Source organism: Microchirus variegatus, assembly GCF_963457635.1.
Source record: "Microchirus variegatus genome assembly, chromosome: 17".
Taxonomy (NCBI): Eukaryota; Metazoa; Chordata; class Actinopteri; order Pleuronectiformes; family Soleidae; genus Microchirus; species Microchirus variegatus.
In genome coordinates this window covers 12,449,347-12,466,993 of record NC_139818.1, presented here as the reverse complement: position 1 = coordinate 12,466,993, position 17,647 = coordinate 12,449,347, and the positions used below count along the sequence as shown (strand labels likewise).

The 17,647-nt window shown below is 40.2% G+C and overlaps 3 protein-coding genes across 3 annotated transcripts; 1 reads left to right on the top strand and 2 right to left on the bottom strand.

Moving 5' to 3' along the window:
- Positions 1-442: 442 nt before the first annotated feature.
- Positions 443-3,303, top strand: LOC310938961 (zinc finger protein Pegasus-like; the record flags this gene model as incomplete). The annotated part of the gene is made up of 3 exons (XM_083903615.1): positions 443-578; positions 1,639-1,827; positions 2,378-3,303. The coding sequence occupies 3 exons, from the start codon at positions 443-445 to the stop codon at positions 3,301-3,303; spliced, it is 1,251 nt and encodes a 416-aa protein (XP_083759741.1).
- A 1,008-nt stretch (positions 3,304-4,311) lies between these two features.
- Positions 4,312-7,009, bottom strand: pstk (phosphoseryl-tRNA kinase; the record flags this gene model as incomplete). The annotated part of the gene is made up of 6 exons (XM_083903663.1): positions 4,312-4,562; positions 4,645-4,738; positions 4,831-4,906; positions 5,002-5,203; positions 5,789-6,044; positions 6,788-7,009. 6 exons carry the CDS (start codon positions 7,007-7,009, stop codon positions 4,312-4,314), a joined length of 1,101 nt encoding a protein of 366 aa, XP_083759789.1.
- A 1,329-nt stretch (positions 7,010-8,338) lies between these two features.
- On the bottom strand, positions 8,339-16,874 carry adam9b (ADAM metallopeptidase domain 9b; the record flags this gene model as incomplete). Its single annotated transcript, XM_083903662.1, has 18 exons — positions 8,339-8,456; positions 9,255-9,384; positions 9,620-9,725; positions 9,820-9,906; positions 10,083-10,263; positions 10,967-11,078; positions 11,204-11,399; positions 11,491-11,580; positions 13,041-13,212; positions 13,675-13,805; positions 14,331-14,421; positions 14,505-14,674; positions 14,762-14,833; positions 14,932-14,994; positions 15,108-15,300; positions 15,649-15,725; positions 16,343-16,449; positions 16,808-16,874. 18 exons carry the CDS (start codon positions 16,872-16,874, stop codon positions 8,339-8,341), a joined length of 2,163 nt encoding a protein of 720 aa, XP_083759788.1.
- Between the last annotated feature and the right edge of the window lie 773 nt (positions 16,875-17,647).

Below are 17,647 nucleotides of genomic sequence, written 5' to 3'. Positions count from 1 at the left end.
ACACTACTCGGCGATAGCCGCGAGCACCTGGATTGGTTTTAGGGTATGTTTTACCAACGGTACGCGAATGCAACAGTTGCGTTTATGTGCACACGGAACACAGACGCCTCAACTGAATCGGCCAGGCATTCGTTCACCTGGTAACATAACTGACCATTTATACTTAGGGTTTGATTTCCGCGTTTCTCTTCTGTTTAACGTTCTTGTTATTCATTTGCTGAAAGGGTAGTTATAGAATTTGTTGAATATGGTGTCAAACAGTCGGTGTTAGACAGAGCCTGGTGCTGTTTTCACGCCTGTGAGCTAATGTTTCAAAGACGGCTAGTTTCGTTAGCCACTTTATGTTATGTGTTTTCAAATGTGAAAGCTAAGTTATCACATGCCTGACCTGACCACCGACTTGCTTTGTTCATCTTTTTCAGCTTCTACACACTAGGTCGAAATGGAGGAGATAAAAACCGAGCCTGTGGATTTTGTGAAGGAATTTCAGGAGTACCTGACACAGCAAACTCAACATGTCAACATGATCTCGGGCTCTGTTTGTGGAGAGAAAGAGTCAGTGGAGACATTTCAAGCCGGTGAGATGGACTATATTAAAATACATACCGTGATCACAGGTGGAACATATTACAATCAAGGAAAACTGATTTTCATTTGATGTTATTTTACTTAGGTTGATGACCTGTCTAAAAAGAAGTTCATCTTGTGTAGTGCACAAAATAATAGAGGGGTATACATTCTAATTGTGAAGTAATTGTTCTTTAAAGTGCAATAACAAAAGAAAACACGTTGACAGACATTTCAAACATTTAGGGAGATGTAATTAATTAGCCCCACCAAGCCCCACATATAATTATGTTGTTTTTGTGCATTAAAGTTAAATAAAACTCCACACATCTCATCCAATAAACTTCTTCTGTAAGCTGGATACCTGTCTCGAGAGCTATTAAACAATGCAGGTCATTCTCCCTGTGATCCAGTTTCAGGTTTTTAATTTGACCTGAGTCGAGGTGTGAAAGAGGGACGTAAGGGTCACCTGAGAAACACAGTGTGCTATTGTGTTCGTGTTGGAGTGCACCTTTTGTTGTTCTGCGTGTGAGTGTTGATGTAGCTGATAGCTGGTGTATTAGGACCTCTCCTCTGTTGAGTGATGGATTCTCCAGGTTTATGCACAGGGCTCCTTTCACTTCTCTGTCAAACCATCTGTCCTCTCTGACCAGAATGCGTAAATTCTCAGCATTAAAAGAGTGTTCTTTGTCTGAGTCCTGTCCAGATGAACTGGCACTTCTGTGCTGTGCCATGCATTTATGCAGTGGTTGTTTGGTTTCCTGAATATAAATTTCACACCTTGACTCGGGTGAAACGAACATCCTGAAACTGGATCAGAGGGAGAATGTCCTGAATTGTTTAACGGTTCTCTAAACGGGTATCTAGCCTACACAGGCTAAAAAAACAGAATTTGTCCACCAGGCAGTCAGAACTGAAGAAGCCTCTTAAATGAGAGGTGAAACATGCATTTTACAGCCAACTACTGAAATTGTTCGGAAATAAGCACAAAAAATACTTCATCACAGTGTCGTCTCTTATATTCCACCTCTACACGGTAAGACGATAAAGTCCTGATGTCTTTGTTTCTAGCTGCACCCAGGAGTGAACAGAATGGTCTGGACCCTCCGTCGGCAGAGGTCAACCTGTCTATGGAGGAAGGGTCCGACGTGCAGATGGACGGACTGGAGAGAACCTTCGATGGAAAGTACAAGTGCAGCTACTGCAGCTATACCAACAAGGGCGTCGCTCGTTTAACAGAGCACATCCGCATCCACACGGGTCAGTATTTCCTTTGCATTTGTTCACTAAGACAACGCCAGGCCCAAGAACTTTTATTAGAAACATTACAGGTGCTGAAGGAGTGGTCACATACCAGTGGCTTCTTTGAGAAAACTTAAGCATGATTCTATTCTATTTTTGTAATACTTCACCAGCTTGCTCAACAGGCTTGTGCACACATCATTGTCATTGTGACTTTTCTCATGTAACCCTTAAATTAGTTTAATTTTCCTCAAAAATTAAGCAAAATTTGAGGCATCTACATTTATCCATCCATTTTCTACAGCTTTATCCTCCACATGAGGGGGGCGAGAGGGCACTGTGCTCATCTCAGCTAACATAGGGCGATCGGCTGGGTACACCCTGGACAGATCACCAGTCCATCACAGGGCCGAGTTATCTACATTCAACATATACAAATTATGATTAAAAATAATCTACTGTTGAAGTCAAATAGGCTTTACAGAATATTGTCTACATAAACTAGACAAGTAAAAAGATCTTGTTCTGTCTTTATCTCACTGCATTTTTTCTTCTTACCATAAACCAGGAGAAAAACCTCACCGCTGCCAGCTGTGCCCATTCGCCTCGGCGTATGAGCGCCACTTGGAAGCCCACATGCGTTCGCATACAGGAGAGAAGCCGTACAAGTGTGACCTCTGCGCCTTCCGCTGCAGCGACCGCAGCAACCTGTCGCACCATCGCCGCCGCCGCCACAAACTCCTGCCCACGAGGGTCGTGCGCTCCGCGTTCGCCAATAAGAGGATGCTGGGCACCCTGCAAAAGAGGACAAGCACGATGGGCTTCAGCAGACGACTGCTCATCAATTTGAACCCGAACTCTATGCCAAAGACGGATTATCTAAATGACTTGTCTCACAAATTTCACTCCCATTTGAGCGGCGGTGAATATAAAAACCTTCCCAAGATGGATGAGAATGAAGGTCATAATAGGGGTTCCAACGGTTTGACGTTTAGTAACCCACTGGACCAACTGTCTACACTTGCTGGGCAATTGGCCGACCTCCACCCTGAGTCTCCGACTCCAGTGTCCCCAGACAGAGAGTCTTTAGAAGACCAAAAACCCATCCTCATACATCAGGTCTCCACTGAAGAGGTTGCAGCATGTTCAAACGGCGTGCAGATGTCGGCATCAAAACAAGTGTTTCTCACCCCGGGCCGCGAAAATGGCAGTCCTGGTCCTGGCCTCGGCTTCGAGAACAGCATGAATGCTCTTTCTGTGAGCGTCAGCAACAGCCAGCCAAGCACGCCCACCCCTGCCCTGAACACTCCAGACCAACAGCTCATGCATACTTGCCAGCACTGTGATATTAACTTTCCTGACAACATCCTCTACACCATTCACATGGGCTGTCATGGCTACGAACACCCATTCCAGTGCAACATCTGTGGACACGCGTGCGTAGACAAATACGACTTTGCATGCCATTTTGCCCGGGGCCAACACAAAAAGTGATTCCTTGTTCAGAATTCCTTGATTAGATATTTTCAATCCAGATAGAACTAACTGCTCTGCATGGATTGGTTTGGTAACCACGGAGGTGTACCCATCTATTTTTTGTCGTGGCTTTCAAACCACCTCCAAATGCGGTTGGAATCAGACTTGAGAAACTTGAGTAATGCAGTCTGCAAAAAGGCCTTTTTCTTTATACTGTACAATGAACATTAATTGAATTCCCCCCCCCCCCCCCGTTTATACTGATAGCAATTTATGTTGTGTTGCTGCAGTTATATGCTCCTTTCATATGTTTGCAATGTCTTGGAAAATCCTCCAAACACATAGGCAGCTAAACATAATATTTTAAATCAAACATCAATTATTTTATTGAAAATGAACACACTCTTTATTTGCGCACCGAATAAGCTAGACAGATTTTTGCAGGTGTGATGTTCACGAGGTGAAGTTTGTTTGCAGCCACACTCATTATTCTTTTGTTTACCGATACCTCAATTGATAAACTGTTCAGTGTCATTAGTCAGTAATAATTTAGATAGACTTTTTTTTGAAATATTTATACCTTTTTTAAACAAAAAAACCCAACATTTTTAAGCAGTCTTGAACAGTTTTGTGGTCCTGTATCTATATTTTGTGTATAATAAAATGTCACTGTAGCCACAGTGCTGTAGCTGTTATTGAGGCACTGTAAAGATTCACAACCCTGTGTCTTAAAGATTTATTGTGATGTTATGTTTATTTCACCTTATTTTTAAGTTGTAGTTGAATGTCAAGATGATGTGATTTGAATGAAATAACTGCAATACAAACCCTCTTAATCTCAAGTGTATCATGTATCCTGATTAACAAAATGAAAATGATTGATCAATATTTCATACTACACAGTTGCTTATTCAATTCAAATAAAGGAATGAAATAATCCTAGACTGTTTCTGCCACAATGATCAACTCACTGAAAAAACACGATTAAATGTAAACAATTAAGTCTCCAAAGCTGTGTGTGGTACCTCATGATTGAATGTGTTTTTTGTGAAAAAAAAATAATTCGGGGTCACTGATGATTCTCATCAAGATTTCCTTTCTGTCACGGTCAAAAACATCCACTGCTCTTTGCACTACACGCTCCACATCAATGTCCTCTTCTTGAGCGAGGGACGTTTCTTGCAGCACCGTCTCTCGCAGGCTGCAGAGTAATGTCGCCTTGGCTTCATTCAGCTGCGTGGCCAAAGACCTCATATACTCAGAAGACACATGATTTTCTGAAGACGGGATGAGACATCATTATCACACAGGCCTGCAAATTGTATGTGTATGAGGTTAAAAAAAAAGCTCTCAGCTAACCTTTGGCTGTTTTCATGGCTTCTGAGATCAGGCGTCGACAGGCCTGGTCAGCTTGGTGAACAACGCTAGTGGCACATTTCTGACGGTCAGCTTCCTGCACAGTGTGACAAATATACAGCTCAATTTCCCACTCCTGTATTCACATATTTAAGAATAGATTCACCTGCACAAAGAGGATTGACACACCTTTTGTTCGGTGTTGTCCTCAATTGGCCTCAGCGGGTTTCTCAGGGAAGAGGAGATTGACTCCATCACCCTCTGGCTGAGGACAAGCACAGACAGAGGCAATTCATTAATAACTGATTCATGCATCACTTTAATAGTAAGTATTCACATCTGCTCAGTGTAATGTCTTACATGTCACATGTGTATAATTTGTCTGTAGTATTGAGCAAAATGCTCAGCTCCTCCCATGGGTTTTTCTCTGGGTTTGGGGACTCCAAACGCTTCACCATGTCCAGTATCACCTCAGTGGGAACGGGCTCAGGTCTACTCTGGTTTCTACTGATACAGGACTCCAAATCACAGTGTAGATACACCTGGCAGAACCCCAGTGAATCTGCAATGACAACCCACACATTTGGGCACAACACAATGATGGTTTAATTTTCTGTCTTCACACATTTTTACACTGATCTCTCATCTTGGCGGTGAGTTTTTTCAGTGGTTGGAATCACCAATTTATCATAGTCAACATGTAGCTGCCTTTAAAAGTGCCAATTTTATGTTGTTCTAATGCAAAATGATGCCTTTTGATAATACTGTATTTCCTGGTGCATTCAAGTGCTTGTAATATGCTCGAATCTCCAGAATTTAAAGGTCCAGTGAGTGACAGTTTGTGAAGACTGCAGACTGGAACAAATTCCTCCATCCACCCCTCCCTTTCCAAAGAAAGGATATTGTTCTTCTATGTTTGCAAAGTAAGCTTCCAATTAAAACAAACAAACACGAGCCTTGCTGGTTTGTCCATTCAGGCTGCTGTACAAATGTGGCAGGGAAAGATGTTGGCTTCCAAAGGTACATATAAAAGGCTTACTTTGGGTTGGTATATTCAATTTCTGCCAATAAATCCTCCTCAACGTTGCACACTGGACATTTTGATGTCAAGTTTGACTTTTGGTATCACACACACAAAGGTGCTTACACTTTCTTGCAAGTTGGTACACTTCATATCTCATGCTGGGATAGTAGAAGTTGTCATCCAGAATAAAGAGCAGTGGCGTCCGGTCGGTCTGAGAGTGGTCCAGTGTTTCAGGCCGCAGCAGATCACGGACACAGCGCTCCCACGCAGCAGCATTTATCTGAAATCTGCTCGGCGGCTCTGACATCACTTCACGTGTCTTAAGGAACAGCTCAATGCACTGCAACACTGCGTGTCTGTGTAACTTCCATTCAGTTTGCTAGAAGAAGAAGTTATTCAATTAAAATGCTGAAAAACATGAATGTCAACACATTGAGAATATTTAATAAAATGAACATATCAGAGGAATCCAAACAAGGACAATAACTTTCATTGTCACAGTTTATGAAGAATATACCACATGTGACCGACATATTTGATTATTTAATTGTGACGGTGAAAGATTGCATACTTTACTATTTACAGAGTGTAAAAATGTAAATAAAACTTATCAACAGTCCTTTTAGCTGAGTCATATTGTGGGCTGCTTATTTCTTCATGTGAGCAGAATATTTTTTACACAGGTAGAGAATTATGTCTCTAAAATAGACTGATATCAAACTGATAAACTTTCAGAGATTGTTTTTCATTTTGAGGTTCGAGAGGCACTGATCGACATCTTTCACTATACTCTGACATTTTACAGACCATACAACTACTTAATTTATCAAGAACATAATTCACAGATTGATTGTTTGAAAGCACAAAAAGTTAAAAAGTTATGATATCTATTAGTGCAATGGATATCAGAATTTTGTTTTTACTGTACAGCTTTAGAGGAATTTCGACTTGGATGTCCCATATTCACACTTTTAAATTGAAGAATTATCAACTATGAGAGGTAATAAAAACAAATAGTTCTCAAATAATCCTCATATTATAGTTAACACCCTTTTGTTTTGATTGTTATAGACTGGCTCAGTGTGAAAACTGAATTCCCAGAACGTAACAATTTGTCTTTACCACCTCAGTGAGCTCAGCACCGCTGTTCTGGACGGCTCTAATCTGAAAAGCATGCTGTGGTATCAGGTCATCATATGGCAACACAGTGGCTCTCCATCCAAGCTGTGCCGCGCTGCCCAGAACCGTGCGGGCCAGAGTGGACTTCCCAGAAGCAGGAAGCCCGCAGAGGACACACAGACAGACCGGAGTCTGAGTGACACCTGTCCGGTCCTCTGCTGCCATGCCCTAACCGAAAGAGCCCATTAAATATTCAAACATTTCCCTCTGTTGTGCTCCTAGCCATTGCCTACTGCAGTTAACAGCGGACTTCCGCGTTCGAAACAGGAAACAAACACGAGACTTCCGGCAACAGTTCTTTCAGAATAAAAGCCAACAAAGGAGAGCATGCAGGTAAAAAAAAACAAGTCTTTGTGGTTAAGGAGTGGGAAAACGCTTCACGTTCATTAAAAATAACCAGCCATTTATCTCACATTACAAGAACTTCTCTGCAAAAACAACGAAATGTTGAAACATCTCTGCACATTTAAAAACAACACAGTTGACCAAAGTGCATATAAATACATAACACAGCAATGTAATCTGGAAGAAAAAGCAAGATAAAAACAATAAAACAACATAAAACCAATAAAACACACGAGAGCAATAAATATATAAAACATGGAAACTGCCAACTCTTATTCATGGTCAGGGAACGCCAAGATTTTACAGTACTATATTTATTATGAATTGTGTGTTTAAACTATCTTACCTTCCTTCTTCTTAGCATCTTCTTTTAGTAGCAATTTATTCTTCATGTGGATCAGTAAAAAATCCTATTATTAAATCAATCAATCAAATTATCAAATACTGTATTTTATTTTTAGGATTATTTTAGGATCAAGATCCTAATCTCATAACTAAGAGTTGAGATGTCCTCATACTTAGAAGATACTGTAACTAATGGGACACAAGCACTAACATTTCTTCAGCATCACATTAGTCAGACTTTGTCACCTGTTAGGTTGAAGGACATACATGTTCCTTAACATATTTTTTGTTGTGTGTTTAAAAGTTTGCGAGGACCCTGGGAACAACAGCCACAGGCTCGACACAGTCTGGGGATCTAAAGACAAACACAGTGTCAATACATTACTCGGTACAGAATTTGACATTTATTTTCCCAAATAATAAATAAATACGAAGTAAACATTAAAACATCTGACGTTGCTTTTATTTTATACTTACAATCAACCGGCAATCAAATATGTTAAAAATAGGAGCAGAAATCAATCAAACAATAGACTTACAAAATATTAAATCTGCACATATTTGCAGTGAGACATAAAGAGGTATCCAATTATATACAGTACACATACACGTGAATAAATACACGTTTCCCAGCGTCGTCCACCACCGTGTGACAACAGTACATCTTAAAAAAAAAGGTGCCAGAGACAAGTTACAGAGAGTATATTAATATTATTTTTCAACACAGCGATTTAAAACCCTCTCTTCATTTAGTGTTAACCTACAGTAAACTTCATGGATTCACAATTTATTGCAAGAAGAGAATCATTCATGCGGTTGCTTGGATGGTATTGGTTTGGGGACTCCGGGTCCCTGCCGTGGTACTGCTGGTTGCTTAGTGACGATGCTCTCATCGATATTCCAATAGTCCAGATCTCCATATCTGAAAATGACCAATTATGTCAAAAAATAATGTTAAAACAGTTGCAGGTTTGCTTTTGCGCAGAAGTCAAGACGAAGCAAAAGTGTATATTCCTGTGCATGTGTGAGGGCAATAGGAAATTACAACGGTTCATACCTGTCGCTTGGAGGTGAAGTATCTGCTGAATTCCCAGGCTACAATGAGGAAAAAAGGACTTATAATCAAATTCAAAGGATATACTGAAAAAAAACCCTAGTATAGTGTTGGTTATTATTGATTTACTGCTATTACATTTGTGATTTAATTTTCACGTAATGACAACCTGGTTTCAATACTGTAAAATAAGAAACAATACATTTACCACAGGGGGAGAATGAACTGGAGGCTGGTTTCCAGGACCTGTTTCAACATTTCTATTAGGCTGTCCATTAGCATTTCCATTTTTTCCATTTGAACTGTAAAAGCAACAATAAATTAATAAATAAATCAACTAATAATCTTAGTCTGTAATGAAAATCACATCACAAAGAACACTTTGCAAATACAAATAAAGACAAGTAATAATAAAGCAATGATTATAAAAATCTGTTACTTCTCCACCCCTCTTCATCAAGAGATTCATACCACGATTCATACAATTAAATCAGTTGTCTTGTTACGACTTAATTTAAAATCCATAGTCCTCTATTATATGACCGAGATAAGACCAGAGTAAAAATGTGTTTAACGTAGAGACGAGACCAAGAGACCTTTCGAAAATGAGACCTTAGACAGGTCTAGAAAACTACAACACCACAGCCCAGCAACATTGATGTTTACCTGCGGCCTTTTTTCAGACAGGGATCAAAGGCGCTTCTCCTAAAGAAGTAGAGCAGCACCAGAATGACAAGGACCAGGAGGGGAACCACCAACAGGAAAAAGATCAGCAGGCCGTCCCTCAGGGAGTAGTCTGAGGTCAATGTGAATAAAAACATCAATACATGTAACTTCAGCAGTGACAAAAAAAAACAACTGTGAATTAAAATGATGTTCATGGTTTCTGTTCCACTGGTGTTAATGAAACTATTCCAAAGCCAAACACACCAACATACAGTATGAGGGCTTCAATACAATACTACAGGTGACACACATTCAGTGAGAACCTCATTTGTTTGGAAAAGTAAACAGAATAACTTGAACCCCACCTATCTGAGCTGGACCACTGTCTATGCTGCCACCTCGCCCTGCCTTGGCACAGTTGGGTGGGGCCCACCCATTTCCACAATGACAATGTCCTTGGTCATTGCATGACTGCAGAAAACATGATTGCAGTGAAGTCAGACATTTTATTAGTGGCTGGTTACTAGTAAAGAAATTAAAGAAAGTAACAAAGATGCAGTTTTACCCCTCGGTCATTGCAGGTGGTCTCTGCATTACAGTCCAAGTTGGGCAACAGAACAGAGGCATTAACGCACTTAAAATCCACACAGGTCTGCAAGAGAGGTACAATAACTTAATTTAAATGAGTCATTGCGAGTCATCTTGTGTTTCTTTCACAATGGAAGAACCGTCATGGAACTAAATCAATCTGCATAAGTTCCTGGTCACATTCCACCTTTCTGGTTTGCACACTTCTAAAAATAGTTCCCAGTTTCAAACCCTGCTTACCTTTCCTGCACTACAAGGGCTGCCAGAGTTAACATAGGCAGGATCCAACACATCCGTGCCAAGGTTGAAGTCTGCGTTCACACAAGTTGACCCGTTAACTACTTGGATACTGACATGGGCACCGGGTGGGGGGTTGTTGACGTCCACGTTAGTGCACTGCACCTTTCCACACATAGCATGTCTGTGGTGTCGGAATTAAGAGGAAAAAGTTAATGCCCTGCAGTTGTTCATCAGATTTGTTTATTTATCGATGAGGCACTTTAATGCCCATCAACATGTAAATATGCCAGATTATAGCTAATTTATTGGTTGATTTACAGTACATCTGTTACATCTGGGCAGGTTGACGAAATAAGACAAAATATTTAAGTACAAACGACAACAAAACAAGAAAAATGTACACGGACATTGCACCAATATCAACAAATAAGGAGATTGCACTAAGATTTACAAGAAAATGGAGTAAATTGCAATTTGCACTTTTGTATGAATTCCCTATCGATGTACAGTAAAACATATAAACACAGCTCAGGTTTATGCCACACTAAATGCTAAAAATGTGTCTGTACACTAATAACATTACAAATGTAATGAAATATAGAAAGACAGTTGCATCCATGAGTCGAATAAGACCAAATCAGATGAGAAGGTAGATTATTCTAATTTTCCTGATTAGAAGAACATCTTAAATTTGCAATAGAGCGTTTGAACAGGTGGGCTTTGTGTAGCAGTGTTTTGCAATAAATGATTCAAGAGTTTCAGTCTTGTGAAACTAATCCTCATTGTAACATGGCTACTGCTGCCGTTTATTTTCCCCCAGAGGCGGAGGGATACACTCCATCGATCCATTATTTATGAATTAAAAAAAAGTGATGTGTACTTACTCTACAGCACATTTGATGTACTTTCCGTTGCTGATGATGCCACAGTTTCCAAACAAGTTTCCCTGAACATTTGCGTGTGTAAAACAAGCATCTGCTGCCTTTGTTGCGGGATCTGTGAAGATAAAATAGCGGAGATAAATAATATATTTATTACAGGAGACATTCATGAATTACTTGCGAGGCGAGCTTCCTGGTAAACTCTGGGATGACATATTATTCAGAAATAAGTGAATGTACCTGGTGCAAAGAGATGTCTGCATTGGGAATCATATGTCTGGCATCTGCCTTCATAGCAGTAGGCAGCGTCGTTTTCACAAGACAGGCCATCCATGATATAGAAGTCGTTGGGACAGAACGCTCCCTTGCCGTCACAGTATTCAGGAAGATCACAGGCGTTGACAGACTTTCTGCACGGCGTTCCAGACACTCTGATCTGAAACAAAAGCATAGATCACATGTAAGTGTGGAGAATGTTTTCCCATGAATACAGATAGATAGATACAACCCCAGCCTCGTGTGCTGACCTGACATCTGTCACAGCACTCTCCGTGAGCGCAAGCGGAGCCGACTGTAAATCTGCAGGTGGCGGGATCACAGCATTTTGTCTTGCATTCCTGTATGAAATAAAAGCAAAAACAATCATTTCCAACACATTCAAAAGACTTGCATTCATGTTACACCAAAAGGTTTTACTTTACACATACTGATATTATACAAACAACTTTGTTGTTGGCCTTGCTGATGCAAAATTAGGATTTTATGTCTGTTAAATTCTGTGATCTTTGACATTTTATATGGGATGAGGTGACTAAAAGTTGGTCTTATAAGCAAGATTCCAAAGAGTTAAACTCATACAATACGCGCACAAAACAATGTCAAATGTATTTGTATATCACATTTTAAACTAAAGTGCTTTACAGGTTCGATCAGACAATGAATTAAATGGATAAAAACAGGATAAAACAACCATCAAAGAGAGAAAAGAAAGAAACAGACATCCTCAACCAAGAAGACCAGATTACAAGCCAAAGAGAAGAGGTGGGTCTTCTTTAGCCAGGATTTAAATTGAGTGATGAAGCATGTCTTGAATAAACCTTGTATAATATATACTGTAACTTTTTGAGAGCAGCCATTTTGGACATGAAATAACAGGACAAACACAGGTGTAACCAGTGATAGGAATTTGAGTTCCATTCCAGGTTGAAAGCTGTAGTTTGTAAGTTTTAAATATAAACAAATGTCTGTCGTATTAAAACCAGATTGCTGAACACACAGTGACACTGTGTCTCTCTATTGCAGTGTTTTGATTCCCTGTATCCCAGTGACAATCCATGCATTCAACATCACAATCGATGCTGGGAAAGTGAAAGTTTAACAGCAACACTACGAAAGTGAGGCGGCACTGAAAAAAGTCGGAATATGGAATTGACCTCGGGCATCCTTTCAGAAAGCTCTGCAGGTTCACTTGTGGAACGTGGGAAGTCTGATGTCACCGCCTGCCTCCTTCACTGTAAAAACGCTAAGAAGCATTCACAAAAGTTTCCTCCTAATCCTAATATAGTCCTGACTCGTGAACACAGCTTCCGTCTGTCTGCGTGTCACAAAGCTACAGCAGGAGAAGATGCGTCTTCTGTCACTTACTGGAGAAGCACATGTCTATTTTTAATTCTAACAGTTTATTTTTGAGTTTTGGATTGCAACCACTGACAAACTATCAGGAAAAATACCTTTAGTCTCTTGGATTTTCTGCTCTGCTTTTTACACTTAAGCCCGCAGAAGCAAAGCAGAAAAAACTTTGTATGTTACTTTGATGCAGCATACATATTTATATTTCTCTTGTTGCTTGACAAATACTTAGATGATTATTATAGCACTGCTGAAACAACAATGGCCTAAGACTTTCATATTTCTTGGTGTCACATCTAACATGGCATAAAAACATTGTTTTAGGTGTGTCTTTACCACTAAAAACAGTGGAAACTTTATTATGTAACAATGATGTATTAGAGCAACTGCGCAACAGCATTAAGTTGTGCAACTTCTTCTGTTCACCTAGAAGACTTAACAACTCTACCTCTGGTTTGCCACAGTCGCAGTCTTCTCCCTTGTCCACCCGCCCATTGCCGCATTCAGCTGTGCCGATCACATCGGATGGCGAGGGCTCGTTTCGCAGACACACGCCTCCTCCCCTGAGGACCAACCTCTCAAAGTCTTGTCCACTGCAGCTGCTGAAAGTGGTGGATCCACTGCAAGGTAAAAGGGGGGGAAAAAAGCCATCAATGGAAATGTCTATTTGGCTATGACTTAACACTCTTTGACATGGTCATATTTGCTCCTTATAATCCCCTTGTTGACTGAAACGAGTCTATGCAGCTGTAGTTTTTGTTGTAGCGCAATATGAATGACCTGTAACATCGTAGTAATAGTAAACACAACAATTATCAACATGCAATTAGAGGACTTCTCTAATCCCATGTTAAAATGTGCTTCATTCAAAGTAATTGTGTTTAGACAGGTATGTAAAAAAACACTAGCAGCGAACAGTCAATAAAATAACATAGAACTAGTAAAGGCTCTCAGGTTCAAATCTGTAAAAAGGGCTCATTTTCTGCAACACAGTGTATACACGTGGATTATTTAATTAAACCAGAAACGACACACAATGGACTATGACTTGAATTTCATTGTCTATATGGGAGATGTTTTACCTGGCACCGGCTGACATGATGCAGCTCTTCGCATCACAGCTGCTGCAGCCGTCGTCATGATTCATGCCCAGGTTATGGCCCATCTCGTGAGCCACAACAGTGGATATAAAAGGCAGGTTTTTGTTGCTGAACTGTGAAAACAGACCCAAGTCCATTCAGTGCTTAGTTATTAAATCGGTGTTGTTACATTAACTTAAAACGGCTTAGGCTACACCTTAAAATTCCTTAAACAAGTGGGAAAAAAAACACTGTTATTGATAATAAGAAACTGAGATCCAAATGGATGGGACATCATAAACAACATTTTTTGTGCTGGGAAAAGAGGAGCACTTCCTTCAAAATATGTGACTAGATTTATTTTTAATCACAGTCTCTTTACACATCAAAAATAGAATTATAACACAATCACAAGAATTTCAGGAATCCAGTCACACAAAGGAAGACGTCGCGTCATGGAGATCTTTAAGACTTCAGAGTTCAAGTCTTACCTGTTTGACTCGACTACCCGTCTTATTCCGAGCATCTGAAAATGAGCTGCACTTATAGATCTTCCCATGAATAATGCACACGGTGTCAGTTTCTACACAGACGCTCGCGATTGCCAAAGCACCACAGTGTCAGCTGGTGTGAAGACGGTAAAGGGGATACGGACTCACCACGTTGATTCCTCCAGAGGTTGCCACGGAACAGACGGTGCCAACGAAAGCCATTCCCAACACTCCGCCTTCATACGTCCTAGGCTGACCACTGACAAATAAGACACAAATCGCAAATTACAGAACACAAAGAATGCAGCTTGTCAAACATCATCATGTGACGGCTTCACTTACACAATGAGCTGACCGATGTCGTGCCTGATCTTTGGTATGAGAACACTTTTTCTCCACTGAACAAAGTTCCTCAACACATCTCCTGCAGTGCCATCCACACTGAAAGGATTGCTGTCCTTAAAAATCTCCAGGGCCACGAGCACCACACGGATATTTAGTGGTTTGTAATACTGGAACAGATGAGAAATTAAAAGACTTTGATTATAAAGAACATCCATAAATGAAACGTTTATTGTTTCTTGTTTACAAAATCTCACCGAGTCCAGTAGATTAGCCATTTCCACCAACTCTTCTCGTACCGCCGTCTCATTTTTTTCCAATAAATTATACTGTCAATGAAATGAACACATGCGTAAATTATGACTTCACAGATAATTCACTCAGCCACACACAACAGTGAATTTCATAGATAGATATACAAACCCACCCTGAGATTATCAGCTATCAAGGCCAACTCCACATAACTGGTTTGTGGTAAATTGCGCCTCCTCTGTTAAAACAACAAACAGAAAATAAGGAGGAGCACTGACTCCCAACCCTCAGCCAATATTCATTTTAAAATATCTTCACACTGTTCACAGTGATCACAGTGAGCATCCTGACCCGCAGCAGTGAAGTCAGCGAATGACCGGGGTCAAAGGCTTCATGGTTTTGTACCGACTCCGCCTCGCTGAGGACGCCACAGGTGACAGGCTCAGTCTGGACATCCTTCAGGAGGTACAGGATGTGATCGTTGGTCGCCGACCGTGGTAAAGGCTCAAGTCCATAGGTCTCATTATCGAGCATGATAACACCCCTACAGGGAAGCAGTGCAGGAAAGCAACGCCATAACAGTAAATACATGACCACGAAAAAGAAAAAGGTGTGGTGTTGCAACTGGCAAAAAATATTTGAGGAACAGGAAGACGCAGAATACTTGTGTTACAAGCTTGAGAATTAAAAAAAGACTTAAGAGTTTAAAAAAAACACAGCACAAAGACAGGATGTCTCATGTGTTGTGTATTCTCGTGTGGAAAATACTTAAAATCATACATAAAGAAAGCAAAAGGGCGTTGACGGAGTTAGATATTACAGCAAACTAAACTGTCCAAACATTGTCTTTCCATTGCTCAATAGAGGAAGTCAATCCAGAGTCAATTCAAACCTGAGGCCGGAGCAAGTGCTGAGGGCAACCATTGAATTGTCATATCCCTCCACCTCTCCATGGTAATAGCAATGCACCTGAGAGAAGGGTAAGAAAGAACACACTCAGGGTTGATGTTCAAACCAGCTTTTTAATAAAAAATCCCCCCCAAAAGCATATGGCGACTTACATGTCTTCTTAGCGATGAGTTGATTAAGTTAGGGTGTAAAAAATCTCTGACAGGAAGAGAATAAATATGAGAGACGTGACGATTGGGACAACAACAGGAAACGATTATAACGTAAGTATGAATTCACTCTGTTCAGATACCTGTTTTGCGTTAGACGAAGCAGGAGATGCCTGTCGTTTATGTTAAGCGAATACAATATTGTTTCCTCTCCATCTTTCTGTAATTATGCAAAAAGTGCATCATTAGTGTAATCATGTTAAAGCATCGGTGAAAGTTTTATTTAACCAGAGTTGTTATCAGGGATGAGCCGATAAGAGAGTCAGTATGGGTCAGAGACTGGTAAAAATCACTGGATCGGATGTCAGGAGAGTAATATTTGTTATACAACTGGAGAATTGTGTCTTTGAAACAGCTTGAAATGGCACAAATGTGTTAACAGCTTCATCGTTTAAAAAGGAGGGACTCAAGTTTGTGATATTGGTATAAAAAAAGTGGCATTGTGCCACGATCCTTGTCAAAACCAACCTGTTGTGACTCGGTCAGCCTGTCAACGCTCCTTTTCCCTCTTTCTATCACCTGAGGATGTACAATGGAGTACTTGGAAAGTTGTGATGTGAACTCATTGTGGAAGTCTGGGAATAGCAATGAAGAAAACAAATAAATAAATACACGGAAATACTGAGAGGTTATTCTGCCATTTTACCACAGGGAAGCACACACACACACACACACACACACACACACACACACACACACACACACACACACACACACACACACACACACACACACACACACACACACACAAATACAGAGAAATGTGGGTTGTTGTTTTAAATAAATACTATAATAATAAAAGAGAGGGAATTCTGTTGTCGTCTCATCATTCAGCTTTTAATTATCAACTTCCTGAAAAATCACGTGACAAACGAATGAAGCAACCCGAAGGACAAATGCAGCAGGACAAACAGGCACCTGTGTCTCACTCACCTTTGTTGTCAATTCCAGAAATGTGACAGAGCAAAAAACAGACGAAGAAGGCGTATTTTATGACCATGATCTCGATAGACAGTGTTTCGATGATTATGTCCCCATTAGAGCTGTCAAAATTCCACGGCACGATATGTTTGTGACTCCGGTTCCTTCAGGTGGCTTGGTGTCTCGGTGGGTGTGGCCTCAGACAGGTAGCCACACCCACCCAGCAGGAGGAGCTCTGCTGAAAGGAAACAACAGAACAGGTGGACTTCAAATATTTGGAAATGTCGTATGTTCTCGACTGCAGCAAACATTGTTTCGTTTACTAAGTGACGTGTTAAGTCACAGAGAACATATTTAATTCTTTGAAATTTTTAAAAACGTATTAAAAAATCTATTATTATGATAGGTATAATCATTGCCAACATGATAATAGTGATCATAATTATTATTACAGTTATTATTATGATGTAATGGAAAACTGGACCCTCACTTATTGAGTTATAGTAATAGACCATAGTTCGTGTCATTGAACCATCACCACCTGAAATCCTGGTTCAACCGGCTCATGTGGTTGTCATGGATATGACTGCCCTCTAGTGGTGGCGCTGTGATTTAACACATTGAGCTCGTCCCAATGTAAATCTTTCAATCAAAATATTCATTATTTTAAATTCACCTTCTTGCAAAAAGTTAAAAAAAAAGAAGCGAAAATTCACATTATATATATGTTAAATTCAACCCTAATATTTACATTAAATTTAGCACACATTTGTATATATTTATTTATTGTTCAGTTCACTATCCTCTGCAGGACACCCATGCACCTGAACACCTCTGCATTTTTAAAAATAT